Genomic DNA, 25,972 nt, shown 5'->3' with positions numbered 1-25,972 from the left:
AAGATTACAACTTTGTCAACAAAACCTCTTGCCACAGATGCAACTATCACAAAGGGAAAATGATTTGTCAGCTTAGTTTATGGCACTTGGAGAAGTGGAGAACAGCTCCAGCATAAAGTAACGTGTCTCCAACAGCACACTGTTGTGTAACCAAGAGCAAGTGAAAATCGCTCCCTTCCAGTGTCCCTTTGGTTCCAGTCTACCAGCTGGGTGTATCCGTACTTCCAGCTCTCCTTGGTACGACGGAGGAAGGGAGAAGCTGGAGTAAATAATAAAACCAACTCCTCCCTTCTCACAGCCGCCTTTCTGCCTGTGGCAGCGGCCAAACGAAACACACGGTCTCAAATCCCAGCCGCTGCCGACTCAGAAAAAAAAAATTGAGTTCTTTTCTACACCTGTGTCAGGCTGCGGAAAAGAAAAAGGCACTTCCTTTTTTTTTTTTTTTTTTTTGAGGCGTTTCACGGAGGGGAGCCCAGGGAGGAGGAGGGAAGGAGGGAAGCCTCAGGCTGCCCGCACTGCCTCAGCGTCGGGCTGGGCCCAGCCGGACGGCCAGGAGGGAGCTGCCAGGCGGCCGGAGGTACCGGCTGAGGCTCGGTGGCAGCGGCAGGAGCGGGCACCCTTCAGGCTGGGGCGAGAGGAGGCGTCGGAGCTCCAGGCAAGCCCCGTGCTCCCCGGCCGGCCCCGCCGTGCCCTCGGCCACGGACGCCTCAGCCTTCGCCCCGTTCCCCTCCGGCTCGCACGCCAAATGGCGGCTGCGTGGCTTCGCCAGCTGCCTGCTTTTTCCCGTGTCTGCGCGGAAGCGCTGCCCGCGATCAGGGGGCAAACTTCGGCAGGGAAACAGCTACCGCAGCTCCGCCATTTCCGCCCCCTCCGCCGCCGAGGGAGGAAGGGCTGACGAGCCCCTCTGCTCCTGCCGGTCCTCCCGCTCTATGGCAGGGGGAGGAGGTGCGCTGGCCTCGGTAGCCGCGGCCGCCCCGCCCCCGCCTGGCGAGGCGCGGGAGGAGCTTGCGGGCGCGCTTAGCCCCTCCGCATCCCGTCAGGCCTTGCGCGCCTGCGGCCTTGGTGTTGGTTGCGCGGGCGCCTCGGCGTCTCCAGAAGTTTCCCGGGGGCGGCGGGCGGCATGGCGGCGGCGGCGGCTCCTCCGCGGTGAGTACCCCCCACCTCCTCACTCTGCCGCCCCCGCTTCCCCTCCCTGTCCCACGTCCCTTCCGGCCGCCCTTGCCTCCCCCTCTCACGCCGTTGCGTTTCCTCGGCAGGTTCTCGGACGGGGACATCGACCGGGACCCAGAGGCAGCGGCGCAGGTGAGGGTTGGGCCGGGCCGGGGGCTGGGAAGCGGCGAGAGGCCTCGCCCCTCGGGTGTCCGAGGTTTACCGGCCGGCCGAGCCGTGGGTGCTGGGGCTGCCGAGCCCCTCTTAGGGCCGAGGGGAGCGATTGCTTGCCCTGCCTGTGAGCGGGGTAGGGTGGGGGGCTTGCAGAGCTTCCCCGGGAAACCTCTCTGGTGCGGGGTCTGGCTGCGGGGGAGTTCCGCGTTCTGTCAAAGTACTTGGGCTACTTGTCTTGCAAAGGTGGGGGGGGGGGGGGGGGGGAACCCAACAAACAAACAAACAAACAAACCAACTTTTTCTGCCGTGTAGGTAGATGGTAGTTCATATAACTAGATCAGTTGTAATTTGCAGTTAAAAAAAAAAAACAAACGAGCTTACTGGAGAAACGTATTTCATCTTCACTAGTTTTTATTCTGCACAGATCTATTTTTAATTCTTTCTAGATTTTGTAGGGACTAGAGCTGACTTTCATTTAATCTCGACATAAAAAAAAAAATAAGTTTTTTACAGTGAGAACGATCATTCAGTGGAACAACCTCCCCATGGATGTGTTAGAGTCCTCATCACAGGAGGTTTGCAAGATGTGACTGGACAGGGTGCTAGATAACCTCATCTGGGCTCCCTTTCCCCCAAAAGGCTGGATGAGATGACCTTTTGAGGTCAATTCCAACCTGGCCTGTTCTATGATTTTACCTGTTAACATCTATTAATGTGCTTTCCAAAGTTATTTTTACTTAAAACAGAGAGTTAATGAGAAGACAGAACTGGAGGGTGGATAAGTATTTCTGTTAAACATACTTGGAAGGGGAGAGGATGTAATGGTTAGTTCTGCTTGAGTAGAGTAGATGGCAGAAGTGTAAGATGATATTGAATCATCTTTCCATAAGGAAAATGATGAGGCTGAATCTTACAGTTCTTTGGGGTTTAGGCTGTAGCTTTTAAATTAGTTTTACTATAGATTTGATTATTTCATATTGCTTTTTAGATGTAATTTATCTTCCGAAAAACCTTTAAAATCTACTAAGAAAGCTAATTTAAGATACTATCAGAATATGCATTTGTTTTTCTTTTCTGTATTAATGTAGTTGCTTTGCTCTTCTAGTTTATATTTCAGTTCTTTGTACGTTCAGCACTTGAAAACAACATAACACATTCTATAGGCATTATTTAATATCTCATACAGTAATACAGGTGTTACTTTTGTAGCCTTTTTAAAAAGTACTGAATTGAGTAGGCAGGTGGTGCTTGATAATCTCTGAACTGGTAAGTCCCATAGTTCACTGTAGCGTTTTGCTGACTTAGAAGCTTGGATCTACAGGTAGCATACCACATTTGCATGATCTTAGGTGTGATCTTTTAGCTCACATACTTAGTATTTCTAATCTGGGACATGATACTATATAAATGGTGCTGTGTAATGCTTCCCCACCTGACTAGACTTGTGTCCAGTTGGCATGGCGGTTCTGCACTGTGTCCTCAGGACTTTTGATTCCTTTAACTCCCGGAGAGCATGCTTTGGCTTACGACACCTGGATCTGATACAACTGAAAGGTCATCATCCACTTCTAAATAGTGTCTGAATTATAAAACTGTGACTCTTTAATGACTTTTTTGGTCATTTTAAGTTGAAAACATATGTTACTATGTGGAGACTGAAAGCACTTTCAGTTCGTATAAACTCTTAGCATTAGCATGGAGGGACCTGAAAGTTCCCACTGTATTTAGAAATAGATTTGCGACTTGGTGACATGGCAAGGGCCTTTAGAGTCAAAATATGTAGCAAATACATACTTGAGTGTTTGTGAGGACAAAGTCTAAGCTTGTTCTAAGTAATTGTTGCTGATGTCCATAATGTGGAGTTCCTCGTGCTAGTCGAGTATTACTTGTCTGTCTTCTCAAATAGCTGTGTTATAGGAATAACTTATTTTGGGTGTGTGGCTGAATGAGACGTGATGACTTACTGATAAAAAGCCAACAGAGATGCATTTCACACTGTTGAAAATGCTTGGGTTTGGTTTTCTTTGCTTTCCTGGGGTGAGGGTTTAGTTCTGTGGGAGAATCCGTTCATATGTTGTCGTCTGGTTCTAATCAGCGCCTCTGTCATCAGCATAAATCACAGCGAATAATGTTTGGAGTGAGAGGTGATCTGTTGCAGAAGTGACTCTGCTTGTGAAATGCCTGTAATGTTCAGTGTCGGAGTCGGACCCCACTTGGTGTTGAGGGTCAAAAGCTGTGCTTCATCTCTCAGCATAATATAAACCAATTTTAATATGTGGGTTACCTCATGTCCTTCCCGTGTGGAATACCTATAGCCATGAGTATTTCCATGGTGATGACTAGTTTTGAATGACTTCACATCTTAGAAAGGCATTGGTACAATTAGATCAAGTTACAATTGTCTACTGCATGCCACTTTCTTCAGAGACCCCCAAGGTTTTAGATTTATGTGCTATATCAATATATAGATTTGTATATCTTACATTGGTAAGAACTCATGCTACTGCTAAAAGAAGCTGTTGTGGCCACTTAATTCCTAGTTGGTGTAAATGTTTGATGTGACATCTTTGAAACGGAACAATGCACTGGTCTGAATTAAAACTATGGCAAGTCCTTCTGGCCTTCCTTTTTTCTGGCTTTGTGGGACAGAGTTTTGGCAGCTGCGCTGTACTAATATTTATGCAGGTTTAAAGCCTGTTTCTTGGCTGCATTCATGCTTGATAGATTCTGAGCTGAAGTCAACTTAGCAAACAGAGTTCCTGTACTGTAGTGATATATTGTAGTGGCTTTGGAGCACTTACTGTCTTCTAGCAAAGAGAATAACTTCTCTCACTAATAAGGAGAGAATTGCAGATGCTCTTTCCAGGTGTGTTCATTGAGTCATTGTGATTTTATTCTGTTGTACAAAAGTCATAAACTTTTCTCAGAGAGAGCAAAATATAATTATTTTCAATCTGTATACTCAGTGATTCCTCTAACAAGGGACTAATTTATGCTTATTTCCATTGTGTAGCAATATTTCCTGCGAGCCCTGTGCTCCCTAAGTCTTTTATTCTCCTACTTTTGTGCTCAGCCTAAATCAGAACAATCTCTGATGATACATTACACAGTATGATGATACATTACACAGTATTATCGAGCATATGTTACAGTGCTCGAGCAGGTTATCCCCACACAAGTGTTTTGACATACTGCATGTTGACTTCCAAATTTCTAATACTGCAGTGCTTCCTCAAATCCAGCAGACCTGCGTACAGATATGCTGAGGATTGTAGGAAGGTCTTTGGAATACAGAGGATCATCAGTGCATTGGACTTCAAGTTTAGGGCATTTGAAAGTCCTGTTTCCTTCTCAATAAGAGAAATAAGAAACAGGCTCCTTGAATTTGATAAAATTGGCAGGTTCCTTGTATGTCAAGCTCTGATGTTTAAGCTTTGTGGATGAGAGCTGAGCAACAGGTAAACAGTCATGCCAGTTAGGATGTTTTATTCTGAAATGTCTGTAGTTGACAGGGTTTGATACTGTGTTTTTATGGGGACTTCCAACATGCTGTTTTATGTTTTTTTTATGTGTCTTTACAGGAACTGACAACAGCTTTGGAAAAGAATCCAGATGATGCCGAATGTTATTGTCAACGAGCTTATGCTCATATTCTTCTACAGAAATATGCTGGTAACGTTTTCAGACAACACTGAAAATCCTCTTACAAGTGTATTGTAACACGTTCTTTACAGAAGATGTCTTCAATCTGAAGCCAAATATAGTAATAAGAGAAAGTGTTATCTGTAACTCAGTATGCTGCTTTCACAGTGCAAAATTTTATAGTTTTCTTTGTCTTTGATTGTTTTTTTTTTTTTTCTGCAAAACTTCCACTGAATTGGGTAGTCACCAGTCCCAGCTGTTCCATTTGATTTTAGCCTACTATTATCTTGGCAGCTGTTTTTTAAGTAGACTTTTTAGACTTCTTACAACTTCTTGTTGTAAGCATATTCCATCCTTATGTTTTTGATAGAGACTGGTTCCTGTCTTGGTAGGAATATGATAACTGGATAATGCCTGGGAAAAAGATTAACTGAATAACTTAAGATTTGGTCTATTTTTTCTTTCCAGTAAAAAACAAACAAACAGATTCACACTTCAGATCTAAGTAGAGGATTTGCCTAAATGAGCATCACGCTACATCGTACATAGAGCTCTGCAGCTGAATGAAGGGTTCGTCCGTAGCAGTTGTGGCTAGGTTTAGTTCAAATGGTGTGATTTTTATGCAAGCGAAGGTGGCTAACACAGTACACCTTAAAAAGTTTTCACTGCTAAAAGACTCACAGTTCACTACTTTAAAAAAGTTATTGTGATGTTCCTCACTTTTAAACTGACTTCCAACAGATGCGGTCGCAGATGCAAAGAAGTCCCTAGACCTCAACCCCAGTAATGCCATAGCGCTCCTTAGAAAAGGGTATGTATCGTATGTTGTGCTTTGGGAATATTGTGATAATCTGAAGGGTGATACTGGTGTTTGGATTATGGCTCTGTACAAGCTTTTTGCAACACCATGAATGAATAAATTTAATGCCATACTGCTTGTAAACCATCAATAATAAAGCTATGGTTTTAAGAAGCAGTTTAGTTTGGAGTGATTATCTTAACATCCTAGCCATTTGAGAAACACATCTTGAGTTATTTAAATTCTTACATGCATAATTTTAACCATTATAGTGTGTGAACTAAGGATGTTGTGATCTTCAGAATGTGGATTAGACTGAAAATTAATTACTGTTTCTTTCTGTTTTTCTTTGTTCACGTCAGGTTAGGTGAATATCATAGCAAAAACTATGCATCTGCTTTAGAGTCTTTCAGAGAGGGACAGAGGTTGGACAGTAAGTATTAAAATTTCTTCTGCACACAGTACTCCTTTGCTAAGGAGAAAAAACTTTTTAATGTGTTAGTTTAAGTCAAGACCAAGGATTTCTTTCTTTTTGTTTGTTTTTTTTTTTGTTTTGTTTTTAAGGCTAATGAATTAGATGCCTGACTTCAGATGTCTGGCTTTTGGGAAGGTTTGTGCAATCACTGCATAAAAGTGTAAAACTGCTAAAAATGTGTATCAGACTTCTTAGCAAGTAGTATATGGTTTGGTGTTTGGTGGGTTTTGTTGGGGTTTTTTTGGTTTTTTTTGTTTGTTTGTTTGGGTTTTTTTTTTAATATAAAATGTGAACTGTTTTCCTGCAGGTCTTAACAAATAAATGGTGGCAGTGGTGTGGTGTTAAGTGTCATAGAAAAGTTTCTGAACAGAACAAGCTCCTTATACATAGCTGGAATTTCTTACTTCTTAAACCATTTGATAGATCAGTCTTTAGAAAGAACATACAATTTGATGAGTATTCAAATGGACAAAATGGATTTTTACCTCACATTACATGCCACTTAATTGCAGAAGTGTATTTATTGTATTTCTTTTTTTCTTAAAGTGTTGGCTTCCCGACTAAAATTGGACACTTTTTAGTTTGGGGAGAATTACAGGTTTTTTTTAAATCTGACTTTATTCTAGAAGCAGGAACAGAGTAGTTTAATACAGAAAGCTTGGGTAGAAGACATGGAGAAGCATACAATAAAGCAATTGCAAGATTGTCGTGATTCCTTTCTTGTCCTTTCTATCCCCCATTTTAAATGAAACCCTCTCCTAATTCCATTGCCTCCTTTTCCAAGAGCAGAAGGAAATGGTAAAAAAAAAAAAGCACCTTGAAGGGTTACACAGAGCGAAGTGCACTAATCTGATGACCATTCTCATGATTTCAGATCTTTCTAGTATGTTCTCTTATCTGTAACAGTGGCTGGGACCTGAAGGTTTAGCAAAAATTTAATTACTTTGCCTCTCCCAAATAAGCAGTCTGACCTTCTGATCTAAAACGGGAGTTTTGTGAGAGTGTAAGCTTATACGTGCTTGCTACAAACTGATCATGCTCCCTCCTACTCTTGTGCTTGCTCTTCTTTCAATGCATTATAACTGCAGAAAGCTGCTACTTGTAAAATATTTCCCCCTTGGATCATAGAATCAGAGAATGGTTTGTGTTAGAACAGACCTCAAAGATCATCTGGTTCTAACCCCCTGCCATGTCCACAAACACCTTGCATTAGACCACGTTGCTCACAGACTCATCAAACCTGGCCGTGAACGCTTCCAGGGATGGGACGTCCACAGCTTCCCTTATCAACTTGTTCCAGTGCCTCAGTACTCTCCCAGTAAAAAATTTCTTCCTTGTATCTGATCTGAATCTACCTCTTCCAGTTTAAAGCCATTACCCCTTGTTTATCACTACATGCCCTTGTCATAAGTCCCTCTCCAGCTTTCTTGTTGGCCCCCTTTAGGTACTGGAAGGCTACTATAAGGTCTCCTCGGAGCCTTCTCTTCTCCAGGCTGAACACCTCCAACTTTCTCAGCCTGTCTTCACAGGAGAGGTGCTCCAGCTCTCTTATCTCTATGGCCCTCCTCTGGACCCACTCAAACAGGTCCACATCCTTCTTACATTGGGGGCTCCAGAGCTGGACACGGTACTCCAGGTTGGATCTCATCAGAGCAGAGTGGAGGGGCAGAATCACCTCCTTCAACCTGCTGGCCATGCTTCTTTTTATGCAGCCCAGGATACAATTGCTTTTCTGGGCTGCAAGTGCACATTGCTGTCTCATGTTTAGCTTCTAATCAACCAGCACTCCCAAGTCCTTCTCCTCAGGGCTGCTCTCAATCCATTCTACACCCAGCCTGTATTTGTGCTTGGGATTGTCCCGACCCATGTGCAGCACCTTGCATTTGGCCTGGTTGAACTTTTGAGGTTTGCATGGGCCTGCATTTAAAGCCTGTCAAGGTCTTTCTGGATGACATCCCTTCCAGTGTTGACTGCACCACACAGCTTGGTGTCATGGGCAAACTTGCTGAGGGTGCACTCAATCCCACTGTCCATGTCACTGAGATAGACATTAAACAGGGCCGATCCCAATACCGACTCCTGAGGAACATCACTTTGCACTGGTCATCACTTGCACATTGAGCTGTTGACAACAACATTTTGAGTGCGAACATCCAGCCAATTCCTTATCCACTGAGTAGTCCATCTGTCAAATCCATGTGTCTCCAGTTTAGAGTGCTGAAGTGCTCTCTCCAATCTGAGTGCTGAAGCCAGCAGAAATGAAGTGGCAGAGCAGTGTTGGGGCGATGGTGATGGTGGTGGAAGGGGGATGTAGAGGAATTCAGCAACTGATAGTTGTCAGCTTAGACTACTCTGGAATAGGAATTAAAATACAAGAAATTTCCTAGAGTTCTGTCAATTTTGGTAGTTTGGATAACTAGGTAGCCTTCACTAGTGTGTACACTAGAAAGACAAGTATTTCTTTGCAGTCTAGCCAAGTTCTCTATTTAGTATCTTCCTGTGAAAAGAAGTATTTCCAGTGACTTCTGTAGCTTTCCTTACTTGATGGGTAACTTTTCATATATCTCCAAACTCATAATTTCTGAATTTAATTGAATTATTAATCTATTTTTTTTTCCTTCATATTCTTGCCCCACTCCAAGCAACCACTATCAGTTTGAGGCTTTTCATGTGCCTGGATTTTGTCACCTTTCTAGTTTGTCAGTTGGAGTTGTTCAAAATACAGATTATACACAAAGTCTCCTCAGGTCAGAGCATCACTTTTTTTTTTTTTTGTTCTGTTTAACCTCACATCATACTTATGTTGTAGGGTGCAACAGCACACAGAGCTGCAGATATCTTTTTTAGATAAGTCAGTGAATACCATCTTTCTCTCAACTAATTCAGAATCCCTGAAATACAGCACAGCCTTTTCCTGTGTTGAATTTCTTGACTTCTACCCATTTGAATTTAATTTGCCATTGTTTTGCTGCATACCCAGTGCTGAAGTGTTTCTGAAGCTTCTCAGTCCTTCCTGATTACTCTCTCATCTGAAGATAGCTTCCTCAGTGCTTCCCATATCTTGTTACAAAATTCTGTGACCCGCTGTGAGATCAGAGGTCTCCTGAAGGCCTTTTTAAAAATACAGATTTTTAGTTGATTCTCTTCCATATATTACCTAATTTGCTGGCAAGTTTATGTCGATAACAGAATTTGACTTTGCAGTTCTGTGGAATGTTTGATGGATCCCAGGCGAAAACAGTTGTGAGCATAAGTGAGCATAAGCATTTTGGCAAAACAATTAACTTCCAGTTAAATGCAGCTAGTGCGAAATGAACAAAGCGCAGAGGGGAAATTTGCCACATACTGCTAAGCAGATGATAAAGAGAGAAGACTTTAACTGTTGCTGCCTCGGAGAGAGTTACTGTGGTGGGGAATTCTTTGCTGGCAGAGCTGTTTTAAATCTTAATCTGGAATGCTGACAACGATGGGCTTCCTGCTTGTGCGCGTTACTGGTAGGACTGACAGACCCAGAGTACCACAGCAAGCTTCCCATTACCAACATACAGGGATGTCTACATAGGACTTGATGTGATGGATTGTTGAATGTGCAATGTTTCTTTATTCTATGAAATAACATTAGGAAGCAAGATTCCTTTCACTGAACCATGAGACTAGACGTATGGGGATTTTTAGATTTCATTAATTTGCCCTTAGTTTGAGTAAGCAGTGTGATCTGTTACTCTTCAGTATATTATGTGGATTTAAGACAGTTATACTCAGATTTTCTTGGTTTTTTGCTGTGACCACTTTTCTTGTATTCTAAGGGTTAGTAGATTTTTCAGTAAGTGAAGACCCAGTTAGGTTTTCTGAACTAGAGAGTTAGTAACAGCAGTTGTTGGCGAGTTTTTTGGGAGGTTAATGCAATTACAGAGCACACATCGAAAAAATCTTTTGCCTGAAATTATAAAATGTGCTGCGATGAAGGGAAAGAAGCAGTGGTTAGCCAGAGAGATCTTCGAGGAAAACAGAAGAAGGTAACACTGGACCTTTCTTTGAAAGTTTGTGTTGCAAGGCAGTCTTGTATTTCTGACATCCCGGAAACTTTAGATGTTTGTAAAGTTTTTGTGAAACCACCAGGAGAAAATACTTTTTGAAAACTTGTGCAACTCTAGGTTGTCCTCAGAACAAACAGTCTCTTCTGATCTTCCTCTAGAGAGGAAGTGTGTGACTGTTTGAAAAAATAGTTTTAAGAGTAATGGGAAAATGTGTAAAACTATATTTACTGCTTTCTGAACAGTTGCATGGGGATTGAGCAGACTGGAAAGCCATAGTGTATTTGGGTCAGTTCAGAAAAAAATCTAGTGTCCTACAAATTAATTTGAAGTTAATTAAATATAACAGAGTTAAATAATGAAGTTCTATAAAAATACTTAACGCTTAACTGGAATGACAGAGGTTACAAGAAGGTAATAGGAAATAATACCTTTTTTAATAAATTGATGCATTTTGGATAGATTTCTTCCAGTTGGCAATTGTGAGGAATTGTTTTTTTTATGCAATATGTGTAGTACTTGAAGAGTTTTAATGTTACTGTGTTTGATCTCTTCTAGGTGTAGATGATACCTTTACTATTTGGATTAAAAGATGTGAAGAAACACTAAATGGTAAGCAAAAACACCTTAACTCAATAAGGGATTTGATATGCCCTGTGTTTTGAAGCTCCGACATGTTTTTCAAACATTTACAGCTTACCTCTTACTTAGGAAAAAGTGATTTAAAAAAAGAAAAAAAAATTCTTTTGTTGTATCTCTTGTTTCTCCCAAAGTATACATCCTGAACACATCTATACCTCAGTTTTAGAGGCACATTAGGTTTTTAATGTAGTAATTAGTTGTGACAGGGGAGTACCTATGTAAAGTTCAGACAATCATAATTCATTTTACATATTTGATAAGAACTTTGTGCTATTCCTGTGGGTGGATGATAAATGTAGTACAGACTCACCGAAAGTGATTTTTACAACTTTTGTTTGCCATGATGTTGCTTTCATTAAAAAAGCTCTGTATAGGTTTCTGATAGGCAAGGGAAAAAAATGGAAAGTTTGTTCCATCTGTTAATCAGAACATGCTTTATATTACAGTTCGTTTGCACAAGTTGCTGATTGAAGTCTGATTAAAAAGTAAAGTGTCATAAAAACAAAATACTAGAGATAGAACTGGCATGTTTTTAACTCTTCTACTGTTAAGGCTGGAATAAATGCAGAATGTGTGGAGTAACTGAAGAAAGCTAGAATAAGTATATGCCTTGTAAGTTCAGTGTCTTTTTTTTGAAAATGCAATTTTTTTTCTTTCTGCAGCATCACAGACAGAAGTGGTAAGATGTTTTCCTTAATATGTTTACTGTTTCAATGTCTTTGTGAAACTAGAGCGTACTTTGTGGCTTCAGTGGCTTCTTAGAACTTTCAGGCCTTTAAAATAATAATTTCTGTTGCATGCAATTCTGAAGGATTTAACTTTTCTTCTAAACTTGTTTTTTTTTATTTGAGGCCAAGGTTGCAAAATTTGAACCCTGAAAACTCTTAGGAATGGCATACAAATCTGGCAATTATTGTGCACTCATTAAAGTGAATTTTAACTTTCTAGCTTGCAGTCTGTAGCCTAGTTTACAAATTAACCAGCTCATCTTGTCAATGCTAACTTGCTGCTAGAAAGTAACATTTTTTTCCAGTAACTTGCAAGTGGTTTGTGTGGACTTTTTTCTGCTGTAACTTGTTCAGCTTTCAGTTTCCTTTTTTACTGGAAGTCTTCAGAAGAAATTGAAATTGACAGCCCCCTCCCGTTTTGTTTTCTTGAGACAAAAAAATGGGAATTTGCATTGGATGTTATGCTCAGTCTTTCATAGTTACTTCCATTTTTTACATTTTAAGAATAGAGGAAGAAAATGTACAGAAAACATTGTGAGTGTATGTGAAGACAAATCTATTTCAGATTTTCTTCATGACTTTTAGATTAGCAACATGGCCACTGTATGTCATTCAGGTATACTTCTTATCTGGGAAGAAAATGAGCTAAAGCTGAACTTACTGCTATTTATAAAATGTCTGATCAATATTTTCCAAGTTACAGACTTACACACTTAATGTAAAGTGAAATTTTAAATTCTTAATCTGGCATAAATGTTTAGGAGAACAGTTAAGAGCTTCACCTGTAAGTTAATGCTCATGCATAAATCTAGAGAAGTGGAGCAATCAGAATGAAAATGATTTGTGTCTTTGAAAAGTACTTCATGGTACATTTTCACTTACACTGACATAACTTTCTTTCCAATGGAATATGCTTCAACTAGAATACCCAGCAACAACCTCTGCCACCAAAGATCAAGTAAGTTGACTTTAGCTTTACTGTGAGAATTAAAATAATTGACATATAACTGTTCTTTGACTTGGGGATTGGAGAAGCAACGTAATGACTGTAAAAATTATTCTTGGGTAACTTTAAAAACGTGGCAGTCGTAATTGAGGTGTTTCTCAGCGTCATGGCTTTTGTTCAGGGTGAATTGTACTTTCAGGAGATTATGCCTCACTGGGAGAGTGGGGAATGGAGGTAAGCATTCTGGTTCTGTTTCTAATTCTCATGCTGAGCTTAACTGAAAGACTGCCCCATTATGCCTAGTGTAGGTAATGTTTTCGAGATACTTCTAAGATCCTGAAGTAAAAAAGCAAACAATATTATGAATTGGTTAAGAAAGTGACCTAATTTTCTTATACTACTTGACTAAAAAAGATTCTTTGTTCTTTAACGACTGATTTTGTCAATTCTGCCACTGCTCTTTTAGATGAAGGGGAAGAAATCTAGCTTTTACGTCTTCTCCACCATTAAACTACACAATGTACTGTTCGAGCTTTTGATATTCTTCTGTATATCTCTTTCAGTCAGTTTTTAATCTCATGTGTTTTTTCCCCCTTTTTTTTTTTCTTTCCAGATATGACTGGTACCAAACAGAGTCTCAAGTAATTGTGACTATAATGATCAAGAATGTGCAGAAGGATGATGTCAGTGTGCAGTTCTCAGAGAAAGAGGTGATTTGTGTTGGTTATTGATACGGATCTCTGGATTCCCTAAGATGTTTTGATTAAAACAGTGAACATTATCTGCTGCAATAGCATGAAAAAATGCTACAGATAGATAGTCTTCTGTCTGAGCTTTTCTTATGTACAGTTATGCTGTATATGTGTTATGCCCCATCAAGTGAACCGAGATCTACTGCCACAGCAGTGTCCATGGGATTTACACACAAGCGGTAGTGTGGTGTGCGTGCTGCAAAGGGAAAATCGGGTTTTCAGCTGCCTGGGTGTTTAGAGGAGTGGGGGAAGAAGTGATCTGGACTTAAAATGTTTGAGTATGCATGCATCTGGACTAGGAATGCGCAGAGACAAGGTATTCTAAAAATAGATATGAATGACTAATATCTTGCTTTAGGACAATTATGGAAAAGAATGAATCTTGGTGGGTGGGTTTTTCTTGCTTTTGGCATCACTAAAATTGTTAATGGCAGCAAAGTATGTGTTTCAAGGAAGCACAGTAATCTCTTCATTGTAATACCATATGCAGTACCAATGACATTCATGTTTAATATTGAAGAGTTAGGTTCCTACTCTCAACTAAGTTGATACTTCCTGAACTACTGGAAGTACTTGATTGTTACTGTCTGCTTTAGATTGTTAAAACTGTGTGAGCACTTGCCACATAGTTTGTATGTATTAGGAGGAAAGTTGCAAATTGTTTTCATGTGCCATTATTAATGTGTTGATATTTCACTTGCCATATGATTCTTTCCCCAAAGAATGCAGATCAAGCTGGCAAGATAATAGGCTTTTTGAGTACTTGCTGGCTAAGAATTGAAATCTCCTGTTCATTTTCTAGTGTACTTTAGAAACACCTTGTTCAATAATGCAGTAATACAGCGGCGTTGTCTGAAAGTCTGATGCCTGATGCTTTAAGTGCCCTAGTGAAGGGTCATTAATTTAAACACTTAATGTTGGTGCCAAATGACAGTCCTTTACTTGGAAATGGAAAACTGCTCTCAAAGATGACCAGAGATGTGTTTTCAACTGTTAACAGATGAATGCATCAGTGAGACTTCCATCAGGTGAAGACTACAACTTAAAGCTTGTTCTTCTTCATTCTGTAGTGCCAGAGCAAAGTACATTTAAAGTGCTTTCAACAAAGGTAGGCTTCTTAAAGTGTAAATTATTTCTTGGACTGTTCCTGATGTTGAAAACATTTCTGTTCTATTGTCTTGTCTCTCTGCAACAGTCATAATATCTTGATTTTCATATAGAAATGCTTTTTCTTTCTGTAAGGTGCTTTTGAGACAGTAGGAGGCTTTGTAAACTTGTACAAGTATCAGAAATAGTAACATGATGGTGCTTACTGAAGTGTAAATGACAGCTGTGTTGAGGATGCTTTTACTTGTTGCTGTAGAAAAAAGGCTGTAGTCTTCACCTCTAAAATTCAGGTATTAGGACAGTATGAGCACCTTTCTACTAAACTTTTAGAAGCTGGTATTGCCTTATGAAGCATTATATATTTGTGTGACCAGGAGATAAAAGCCAGACTTTGAAGATTGCAGTGTTGAAATACTTTTAAACCCTTTCATGACCTTTTTTTTTGCTGGTAAGGATTAGTCATACAGTTAACTGTTCTTGACTTTTCAAGAGAGTGTATTCCATGCTGTTCCAGGAAGTAGCACGTGGCTTGGAGACACTTGAAAATTGCATAGTGTGAGAGAGAATGCTTCTGTCTCAGCGTTTTGTTTCTTCTATGTTACAGATATAGAAAAATAAGAAACGGACAGTGGTCTGGCATAGCATATATTGTTAGTATAACACATAGACAGACATATGCTTTGTCCATAGAGCCAAAACTGAATCTCCAAAGCAGGAATGTGTTGTTGATTCTTTCTTTGTGTTTCAGCAGTGGTTCTGCAGAGCTTTTGAAAATTCCTTCATGTTCTCATGTTCCATTTTTACCTGTTCCCTTCTCAGAAAGTTACCTGTAATAGTTCTTGCATCATTTCAGGGAAGAGTTGACATGAGAGGATTGCCATAGAACGTTGGTCTTGTTTTTTCACTCCTGGCACTAAGGAAGCTGGACGGGTTATGTGATTGAGTCCCGTGTGCTCTTAGGCTGTAGGAGATAAGCAAGAGTGCTCAAAGTATGTAGAAAATCTGCCCGTCTGTTGGTATTTATATATATTTGAGTGGAACGGGCATGGACCTTGTCAAGAGGAGTAACTCTGAGCTCCTGTTTGCTTTATGTTCCGATCTAGCTCATGGTATGCTTTTCATTTGTCTTGAAGTTTGCTGTAGCTTTTATGAAGCATCTGCATGCTACTGAGCACCGTTGAAAAGAACTTGACTTTGTCTTTCTACACTACCATCTCTAGCCTGGGCTAATCTCTGGAAAAAATCTCTAGTAGTTTAGACCCTGGTTTAGCCTGAGGTTCCTAAAGTGGTGTGAAGGTTTAGTTATGTTCAGGCAGTGTCTGAATGGTAAATATTTGTGCATTTGTTTCCAAATGTTACTGCTCCTCTGTAATTGTGAGAGAATAGTTTTGAGACAAAATGGAATAATAGAGAACACGACAGGTGGTCTAACAGCAGAAGTCAGTGCTTCAAGATGCTCTTCCTCTTGCAGAAAAGAATAGTGAAGGACACCTGTGAAGGTATAGTGGAGGAATACAATTTAAATGATGCCCCAGCTAATTCCAGTTCTGACCAGCAGATGGAGTCTGGCTGAAGAAAACACATTTAAAAACAGGTTTATGTTAAGCATGCAAAGACTTCTTTAAAGGCTTAGAATATTTTACTTTGAAAAATATTAAGCACTTTAAGGGAATGGTGCGACCTTAGTGTTTGAATACTAGAAATTCAGATTTATTTTGAACAGTTTAGTATATATGCTTTGTTCTTATGAGCAGTATGGAGAATATGCATTTATTATTTTAAGTAAACTATCTTATTACTTAGGACTTCTAAAACCTTTTACAAATTATTTTGTACCATTTACAGGAAGCCCTTTTGTAAGGACTTGGAAAGAAAGATGCAATCTCATTATCTTCCCAATTTTATGAACTTTTTACTACACACTCTTAAAGAAATGGTGTTTTCATGGGATAGGAACAAATCTTTTCCCATGGATTCGTAATTTCAGATAAGAATAACTGCATGTGTTCACTCTGCTTTATTTTGTATTCACATTGCTTTATTTTGTATTGCTGTTTAGTATGTGTGGGCCACGTTGCCAGTAGCATTGTGTAGTCTTCACCGGGCAATGAAGACTCTGGTCTTTATTTTCCAATTACATGAGGAAGTATAGGAGGAAACAGTGGAATGTATGGGCAGGCTATGTGGTAGATAGTTTGTGTTTCCCATGAACTTCATAAAACTAATAAATATAATGGATAAAGCTTGAAACAAAAGAACTGGCAGATAATAGAACAGTCCTCTATATTTTGGTAACTAAGAAAGGCTGGAGAAGGATTTCTCAGTACTGCTTGAAATTCAGCATCACTTGACAAATGCAAAAGAATAATCATAAAGATGCAAATTCAGGAGGAGAAAATAGCCTTAATTGTATTTGCAGAATTACAAATTCTAAAATAACTGCAAAGAGCAGAAAGAATTTACAGACTCTGGGATTGGTTCTTTCAGGGAATGTTAACAGTGGTGAAAAATGGAATTGAAGAACAATAAAGAATTGCTTATTTCCTAGCAAGGAAATAGAAATTATACCTTTCAATAAATCCATGCTGTGTCTAGGCCTGAAATATAGAGTCTCTGCTTGGAAAAGAACAGAGCTAGCAAATGATACACAGGTAGCATAGATGTTTGGAGGTGTTTGAATGGTTTCTGTATGAGCAGAAGTAAATTAGTGTTCATAATCTGCAGACTTTTGACTTCAAGCTGTGAACTAGAAGAGGTAAAACACTTGACGCTGACTCGAAAGCATAATGCATAGGTAAAGTCCAGTTTTGAGATAAAATCTTAGTCACTTTCATTATGCATCCTAGTATTGTGTACTCTCTAATTGTCAGCCTCTGTCAGATGATACAGACTGCCTTTAATAGTGGCTGTGTGTGTTACTGCCATGCTTGAAGCCATTTTTTTTACCTAATTCAAAGTTTTATTTGCTATTTAATAGATACCACTACTTGCAAATTCAGCTTTGAGTTAATTATGGTTCCTGTTCACATTTAGTCATGAGTTCCTCAGAATTACCCAGTGTTGTCCAGCATATAACTCTGATGATCTAAGGCCTCAACTTAGTGCTAATATGAGAAAATGCTAAATACAACTGTATTGAGTCCTTCCCTTGAGGGAATTACTGTATGTGCATAGCCATTCTGCAGAAGAGAGTGTGTCTGTAGTATCTGTTGTCAATCATTTTTTCTTGTACATGAATAGCATAGCTGATAGATCATAACTAGTGTAAATAGATCAATTGACGTTATGGGTTATACTCCCCATCTGTCAAAGATCTCTGACACCTTAGAGGAACGTTACCATAGTAATCTGATCAAGCAAAAAGTAACAGCAGTTCCAAAAGGTCTGTATAAATTTGAGATTTGTGTCTTACAAATGGAAGCTGATCTGATCTTTATATGTAGCATGACTTTGTACCCACTAGGTAGGGTTTTGTGGATTTTGGTGGTTATCCTCAATTGTGTTCAGGTGTCAGGTGAAGTGGGGGAAAAGTGTGCCACACTGACAACTGCAAATTTTATTCACCATTTAACAGGAGCCAGGTAGCCAGTAGTGGTGCTACTTGGGTTTTTTTCCACTTATTTCCAGAAGAGGGAGCCAAAATGTAGAGACTGGAGCAAGTTTGCTCTTTGGAAGTTGTTTGTGTGCAGTTACCCTGTGCCTCACTGTGCATAATGTTATCGTGCTCCTTCCTAAAAGGAAAAAAAAAAGCATAAAAACTTTGGATGAGTGACTAAATATGTTTAAGACAAAACTAACTGGTCTGGCCCTGTCCAGAAAACATGTCAGGAAAGTAGAAATGCATAAATAGTATAAGGATTTCTAATGATCTGAAACAGTTCTTTGTGCACAATCAGCCTCACTTTCTTTTCCCTCTTCTGTTCAGTCTGTCAGTCGGTGTATTTGGGATTCCAGGGGAATATTCTACCATGTTCTGCTGGAACTGTGTAACGTGAGCGGTTTTTCTAGGTCTTCTGTTGTGTTCCAGGTGATGCTCAGGGTTTTCTTTTCCTTAAACCTAGAAGAGGAGAGTGAAGATGAGTATGTGCTTTTAGCACGTGTGCTTATGAACTTGAAGGAGACTTGAGCCAGTGCTTTCTCTTTTTCTTCCCCTCTGCTCTTGCATCAACAAATAGTCTGGGGACAATTACATTTTAGTGATTTGGCCTTTTTGCAGGCAATGACTTGCAGCAATTTCGAGCCGTTTGAAGAAGTGGTAAAAAGTAATTTCTTTACCCCAGTACTGCCCTTTAATTAGAGATTGAAGTTGTACTGCGAACAGGGGAGGTGTTAGAAATCCTCAACCTCTTTTACAGTTGACATTTGTTACTTAGTAGAGATCTCTGAGGTAGAAGCACACTCTCAGCAGCTGCTAAGAATACATCAGTGTGCATCAGTGGAATGTTTCTTTTCCTCAAACCAACATTTTGCCTTCCAAACTCTGAAATACTCTGTGCAGCTTACTGGAAAAGCACACCAGTGCCTGTTGCTAAATGTAAAGGAAAAGAGTGAAACTGTTTCACACACTCTTGGACTGTTGTCAGAGTCTCTATTCAGAGGCAAATGTGCACAAATAGGTAAAAAGAGGAACACATTTATTTTAACTGAAGCTGGCTCTTACAATTGCCGTCTGATCCTTAAAAGATACTTTTTCATTCTGGATATTTTCATTAAGTTGCTTACAGACACTTGAATTAAGACTTTCTTGCTCTCATGTACTTGTTTTCTCTGTAAGGCTTTTGTGCAGATTTGTATCTCCCAGATATATATTCTTGAACATTTTTGGTAAATTATAAACTGATATTCAAGATATGAGTTGGATGCTTTTCTGAAATTTCTTGCATCTCTTAGGCAGGGCTAGTTGGAGCAATTTCCTGGCTAGACTGTAAAGAAATCTTCCCAGTGATTGGCATGATATTTATTTGGCTCAAAATAGGTTGGTTTTTTTTTTGTCTTTATTGATGCAGATGGATGTGGCGCAGATTTAAACTTGTTAATACTCTGAGAACTATATTTTAAACAAGCATATAAGTCAGTGTTTATCCTTTATGTAAATATATAAAGGAAAACTATGCATAAGGGTTTTTCTCTGTCTTAAGAGAAGGTGGATTTAAGAACTATTGAAATAGCGATGGTTTACATTGAGGATACGATAACAAATAGCTTTAGGATTCCTGGATCATCTGTATTACTAGCTCCTTCTCTAAAATTCAAAGTGGTAACAAGTGGTTGCTATGTCATATCAGTGAGGTGGAAACTTTGACCTTTTTGCACTCAGTTCTCCATAGTACATAGCTGGCAAAGAACCTGAAAGTTGCATGCTAAATCCCTTCTGTTGCATATATTCTCTACAGAATAAATTTCTTAATTATCAATTACTTGTGATAACACTGTAGAGTTATTTTCATCTCAGTATATTTTGTTTAAAGATCTTGGAATTCAGAGTATAAGCAATGTATAAAAGGTATTTCAACAACTAGGATACCAAAACTGTGTGTGCATGTGATCTTAGAATTAAATTTGAATAGGCCATACCTTTTTAGAAGATAGTGCTATTTTGTCCTGCTCTTAAATTTAGGTGACAAAATACATGAGATGATTGCAGAATGACAACTGTAAACACTTAAAATTTAGAACTCGGACAAGGCAGTCAGTAATTCAGTAGATAACTAAGTAGTTGATTGTGATAGTGAAATTTAGTTCGTCAGAGGTTTGAGCTTTTTAATAGTAAGCTTCTACCTAGACAATAAATGTTGGCTAATTAGCATTGTGTTTATCTGTAGCTAAGGGGAGAAATTCTTTCTTAAAACTATATTAAATGCTCTTTTGTGCCAGTCATCTCAAAATAAGTTTTTTTTTTTGTGTCATTATACTACCAATGAAATAGTTTAGAACAGCTTCTGAGAGTAACTCTGTGGCCTCTTTTCTGATAGCTAGCACTTGGATTAAGCTGCAAATAAACTTGTCTAAATCTCTGGCTTGTCCTTAACTGGCATGCAGAGTGTTCAATTTGCAATGAAATTTTCCTGTCTTCTATTCCAAATTTGGCACGAGGCACACAGGCATATGTTTTATGAAATATAAATGTTAAATCAAAGTAGTTGGTGAAAGTGTTGATGTATTTCTCTTGCCTGCGTACTGGTTTTTTTTTTTTGTCGTTGTTGTTTCAAAAGAGAGGAAAACGCTAACAGTACTTGTGTGTTAGATATGACAAAAATGTCCATACTGCTGTGTTACTTGTCTGTGTGATAGCTATCAGTATCCACTTTAAAATGTTAATGAAAATGCATTTGTTGCCATTTGTGCACATAATTGGGACTCGCAAAGTTCTTTCTCCTTAGATCAAATAAAGCTCTCAAGTTGAAGAAATATGCGCCTTCACAAGCAGAATTTTATAGCTTTATATTTTTTGAAAATGTGGTTGTATAATGGTATCCAGCTAATGATGTCCCCAGTTTTGCTCCTGCCTACCACTTTGCCTAATGAGTAACTTCAATTGAAGTGGATGGAGTACATGGGGTAGAGGTTTAATCATGTCATAAATGCATTCTGTCTCAGTTTTTCAGCTGTCTATACTTCTCGCTTGGCAGAGTTGAAATGGTTTAAATTTAAGAAATCTGTAACTTACACTGCAAATTAGTTTCTAGCGTTTCCTTATCCTTAGGGGTGTTTGTCATGTAGTACCGGTTTAAGGACAGTTCCAGAGAGTAAAGTGTAAGAGCTATCAGATTAAAAAAGGAGAGGGGGATTACTGGAGAAGCAAAAGTAAAGATCTTGCCTTTTTTCTTTGTTTTATGCGTGGGCAGAGTACTCTGATGGATAGCCAAAGGTCTTTATAAGGATTCTTTGAGGACAATTGTATTCTGAGCAGAAAAAAACTCCTATGTTTAGTAACTCACATCAATCATTATATTGCCTTAGAGGTCATTCGTAGTATGGAGGAAATAGTCTGTATTTGAGATACTGGAAGATACTGATGTCAGCCTGAAGCATGAGGGTAAGAGGAGATAGTGAAGGAAGAAACAAACAGAAGAGAAATTGAAGAGGTGAAGGGGTGAGAAGTCTCAGTATTAAGTATTTATTTATTTTTTTTAAGAGAATATATGAGGGAATGCATTAATAAGCAGAGTATAAAATCTTAAAAATAAGGCCTCCTCTACTTAAATGTGCAACTGGATTGATAATAGTTACCTCAGGTTGAGGAGAGTTATATAGGAAGCAGAGGAGACACAGGTTGTTTCAAATTAATACTAATGTTTCACTTGAAACTAATTAGTGCCTTTGTAGGTGACTAATTAACTTAAATGTTTGACTCATGAGATCCAAATCCATTGGAAAAAAAACCAAACATGCTAGTTCTGGCACTGGTGGAACCACTTTTTTGTCTTATAAGTATAGATACAAGTATTTTAGCTTCCTTAAGCTAATTGCAGACCATTAGATTTATGAGTGTAGGTGTTCAAAAATGAACTTCAAGGCTGTAGTTTCCAGAGTTTTATTAGAAGAGTCCAGTGAAGGAACTTTACTCACTTCTTTAGCTTTACTAGAGGCTAATTATTGGCACAGTTTGAATGCTGCTTCTGCATAGTTTCAACAGAAATCTCTCCGTCCTTACGGATTGCAATATTAAACTCTGGAATACAGACATTCTTCAGGGCAGGTTTAGCAACTAGAGTAATAAGAGATTTTATTTTTATTTGGTTATTTTAGGTTCTGTGACTTTTTGTGATTTGTAAAGTTGGATGGAAATCCAACAGACATGGGGAATGGGAAGTCAAATACGTGTGGGTGTTGGACTTAGAAACTTACTGAAACTCTCCCCTGCCTTGAAGGGCATTCCATGCTTCATGTGTTAAAACTTTTTGTTATTCTTAGTACAATTAGGGGTGGAAAATAAGCTGGTCTGGGGAAATGGTAGCTTCCCCAGGTGGGGGGGGGGGAAGAAGCAGTCATAATTGAATATTCTGATTCTTAAAATGCAACATGATTACAAACATAGAAGCTTTGAAACTTAAATGAGCTCATTTCTTTATTTTTGTAAGGTATCTCAGTCTGTTGCTTACCAGTGACTGATTTGAAGAATGGATTAAATAAAGTTCATATTTCAGAATAACGTGATGCTCTGCAAGGAGCTTGCTGTTAGGATCTCTAGGGTTAGCTTTGACAGAGGTGCCTTTGTTCCTGGGTCTGCAGGGATCCCCAGGTTACAGTGGCTTTAGGTAGAACTAACAACTCACTTCTGCTGAGCTGTTCACAAATAAGGAACTGCTGAAGTTTAGCAAGCCCTGATTTCAGTTAATTAATAGCGTCGTATGAACTTTGACATTTTCTTAACTGAATTTGTCATTTGGAGTCATATTAGACAGTCCTTGTTTTGCAGACATTGTTTTATAACTTTGTAACCCTATAACCAAAGGAGAGGGTTAATTACAAAAGAAAAAATTCAATATGGTTGTCTAAAGGGATTATGTGGAGTTCTGAATAGGGCATGACATACTTCACTTAATTTTGTTTCTCCTGTGATAATTGCAACCATTTTCAGTTGCCAGTATTTTTGAATACTAGACAGTTTTCTCTATAGCAATGTCTGTTAATTGAACCAAATGAATACAGCTGCTGAATTTTTCCAGTGGGAAGATCTGCATAGTCCCAGAGTGTTTCTCTGTTTTGTGTACTGTGTATCAAATATGAAATTTTTGGTGGGTGAAATGTCAACCTAGGTAAAGTTAGATTTTGCAGTCTTTCAAAAGTGCTATTTAATTATTAGAGCTGACTGGCAAGAAAGGGATGCTCGAAAGATAATACCTTGGTGCCTGACAGTGTAGAGACATTGGGACTGATCGTTACTTTTGGGATACTATAATTTGCAAAAAGAATCAAGTGAATAGTAAGAAAAAGAAAGAAAATGGTACTAAACAAAAGGATACAAGTCTAATACAAGAGCTATGCAGCCACATAAGAGCTTAGTTGACATGTGACTTGAAGTCGTGTCCCTTCATCTGGTAAGGTATGTAAATTTTGTTAAAGTGAAGCTTCATATTAGAGACTGTTTCTAAAACCAGATTTATTTTCTTAGTGCTACAGGATCTGACGAATTCAAGCCTATTTGGCTGAAGTGTTTGCCATCTGGATTAATTTGTTCTTTGTCTTGTGTTTTGTAGGTTGAGATAAAGATGAAGAAGCCAGAGGCTGTAAGATGGGAGACGCTGGAGGAGCAGGGAGATTCTCCTAAGTTAAAGCAATTTACACCAGGTCTGTTTTCTGAACTCTTAAGTCTGAAATGTTGTATTTATGTTAAGTTACTTGCAATTATTAATAATATTTTTTTCTGTTAAATATTGTAAATATGAAGCTCTGATTTTATTAACAATGAAAAGCCTAATAGTCTTGTTTTTACTGCCAAGAATTGCCAGAAAAAGTCTGCAGGGCATTACTAAAATTTACATATTAACTTTAGTCATAATCTCCATTAATCTGATGGATTGGTAAACATATATGCTTGTTGTTAATTCCTCTGGGCTTATCTGTTTGCCTATCTGTTTTGGTCACTATTTTGCAGTTCTGTGTATTATTATGCCTCTATTGTTGCTTAAATAATTAAACATTATTTATATAAGTATTCCAACTCCCTTGGAAGGTAATACTTCTGCAGTTTTTCAAGACAGGTTAACAATCTGTCTTTGAGATAATTTGAATATCCTGATTTGTTGATTTCAGATATACTTTGAAATTCAGCTCAGATTTTCCCTATGGCTCTAGGCTGCTGTTGTTTTGGTTTTTTTAAGTTTTTTTTTCCTTGCTGTCAGCTAATGTCTCCTGCCTTGTTTTGACTTTATTTGTGTTGCAATTTTCCAGCATTTTGTTGGTAGGTAACTAAGTTATGTAACTGTATTTACTTAAACTTTTGTAGCTACTGAATGTAGTCTCTAGCATTTCTTACTTTATTTTTGTTACTGCAATGCTTGTATCAGTACGGAAGAATCCATTTGCATTTTCAGATTCATGTCCCATTATCATCTCTGATTCATCAGTTACATATATGTCTATATGTTCTCTGCTGCTCTAAAAGTCGTGAGAAAATCCTTAGTTAACTAACACTTCTGTTTTCAGACACCCAGCACTTATATCCATCATCGTCTCACTATACAAGGAACTGGGACAAACTGGTAGTTGAAATCAAAGAAGAGGAGAAGAATGAGAAGTTAGAAGGAGATGCTGCTTTAAATAAACTCTTCCAGCAAATTTATTCAGATGGTACAGATGAAGTGAAACGTGCCATGAACAAATCATTTGTGAGTGTTCACTCTTTTCTCTGAAGAAATGTGTAACTTTTGCATGCTGACACAATTTACTAAGCTTTGCATGAACTGGGAAGCCTCTAGCCACCAAAACCTTGGGCCTATAATGAATAGCAGTCATTCTGTCGGTGATATTGGTATAACAAGTCTCACTGAAAGCTATGGTGTTGTACACTAATTAATTTGACTCTTTAAGTCCAAATTTGTGCTTCAGTGAAGCTTGTGCTTTGTCACCAATCTGTTTGTTTCAGTCAGTGTTATGAAAGGAAGTACAGTTTTTGGCTCATCTAGAGCTTGATGAGTTGGTCTGAGTGACACGATCAAATTCCTTTCAATTGTTTCTTTCTGGTTCCTTTTATTTGTAGCCCTCATATGCAAGAACCCGACCGACTTTTTAAAAGCTTCTTGTTAATGAAGTAACATCTCATTGAGTCCAGTACTGATAAAAGTATTGTTGGACTGCAGATTATGGAATTATGACTTTGTCAAATTTTATTCTATATGTGCACAGAATTCCTGTGTAACTTGCTTCTACACAAAGCTAAATTATTCTTCTTTCTTCAGAATTTGTTAATCTGCTGTAAGAAATGTGACTTTTGTATTACTAGAATTCCTCTAGCAAAGTAAACAAACTTTCTCTCGTCTTGCAGATGGAGTCTGGAGGTACAGTTCTGAGCACCAACTGGTCTGATGTTGGCAAAAGGAAGGTAGAAGTCAATCCTCCTGATGACATGGAATGGAAAAAATTCTAATCCTGTTTTTAATTTTTTACCATCTATGTGTTGCCATAGTCATGTACTGACCACTGTGTATGGACATAGCATTCTTGGATTCGAAGCACTGAATGTTCCCTTGGAAACAGGAATTGTCTTTGCATTTTGCGTGCTTTAGAAATTCCTTCATCCACAGATGTTAAAGATGTATTCAAGAGTGGAACCCTTATTTTCATCACCTCTGTCTAATTTTTGGAAATTCAGTCAATCAGTCTAAATTTTCTACCGCCTTTATCAGCTCTGCTCTTTGGGGATAGGGTGATCTCTAATGGGCTGGTCAGGATTATTGCCTTACGCCCGGTATTTCTGTTCAATAACTTATTAGATCTTGGCAACTTTGGGTAAAAACACTTTTCAACAACAGTGTTAAAATTGTTTGCTCTTTAACTCTGCTAAATAAAACTGTAAATATAA

The 25,972-nt window shown here is 38.7% G+C and overlaps 1 protein-coding gene across 2 annotated transcripts; it reads left to right on the top strand.

Annotated features, from left to right (window-relative positions):
* Positions 1–1,005: 1,005 nt before the first annotated feature.
* SUGT1 (SGT1 assembly cochaperone of MIS12 kinetochore complex) lies at positions 1,006–25,972 on the top strand. Of its 2 annotated transcripts, XM_086771796.1 has the most exons (13): positions 1,006–1,146; positions 1,257–1,302; positions 4,905–4,995; positions 5,707–5,776; positions 6,127–6,197; positions 10,832–10,885; positions 11,578–11,594; positions 12,567–12,601; positions 13,203–13,299; positions 14,342–14,449; positions 23,649–23,739; positions 24,598–24,779; positions 25,436–25,972. In XM_086771796.1, exons 1-13 carry the CDS (start codon positions 1,121–1,123, stop codon positions 25,535–25,537), a joined length of 990 nt encoding a protein of 329 aa, XP_086627922.1. In that variant the 5' UTR covers positions 1,006–1,120; the 3' UTR covers positions 25,538–25,972. The 2 variants fall into 2 exon arrangements, with proteins under 2 accessions (XP_086627922.1, XP_086627923.1); XM_086771797.1 differs by lacking the exon at positions 14,342–14,449.

The sequence above is a fragment of the Chlamydotis macqueenii genome, chromosome 1 (assembly GCF_036417535.1).
Source record: "Chlamydotis macqueenii isolate bChlMac1 chromosome 1, bChlMac1.mat, whole genome shotgun sequence".
Taxonomy (NCBI): Eukaryota; Metazoa; Chordata; class Aves; order Otidiformes; family Otididae; genus Chlamydotis; species Chlamydotis macqueenii.
The sequence above is the reverse complement of the archived record's forward strand: the minus strand, read 5'-3'. Positions and strand labels throughout refer to the sequence as shown.

Coding starts and splice junctions, on each gene's coding strand:
- SUGT1 (XM_086771796.1), top strand. CDS start 1,121: ATGGCGGCGGCGGCGGCTCCTCCGCG. Junction 1,147..1,256: donor GCGGCGGCGGCTCCTCCGCG/GTGAGTACCCCC, acceptor TTTCCTCGGCAG/GTTCTCGGACGGGGACATCG. Junction 1,303..4,904: donor ACCCAGAGGCAGCGGCGCAG/GTGAGGGTTGGG, acceptor GTGTCTTTACAG/GAACTGACAACAGCTTTGGA.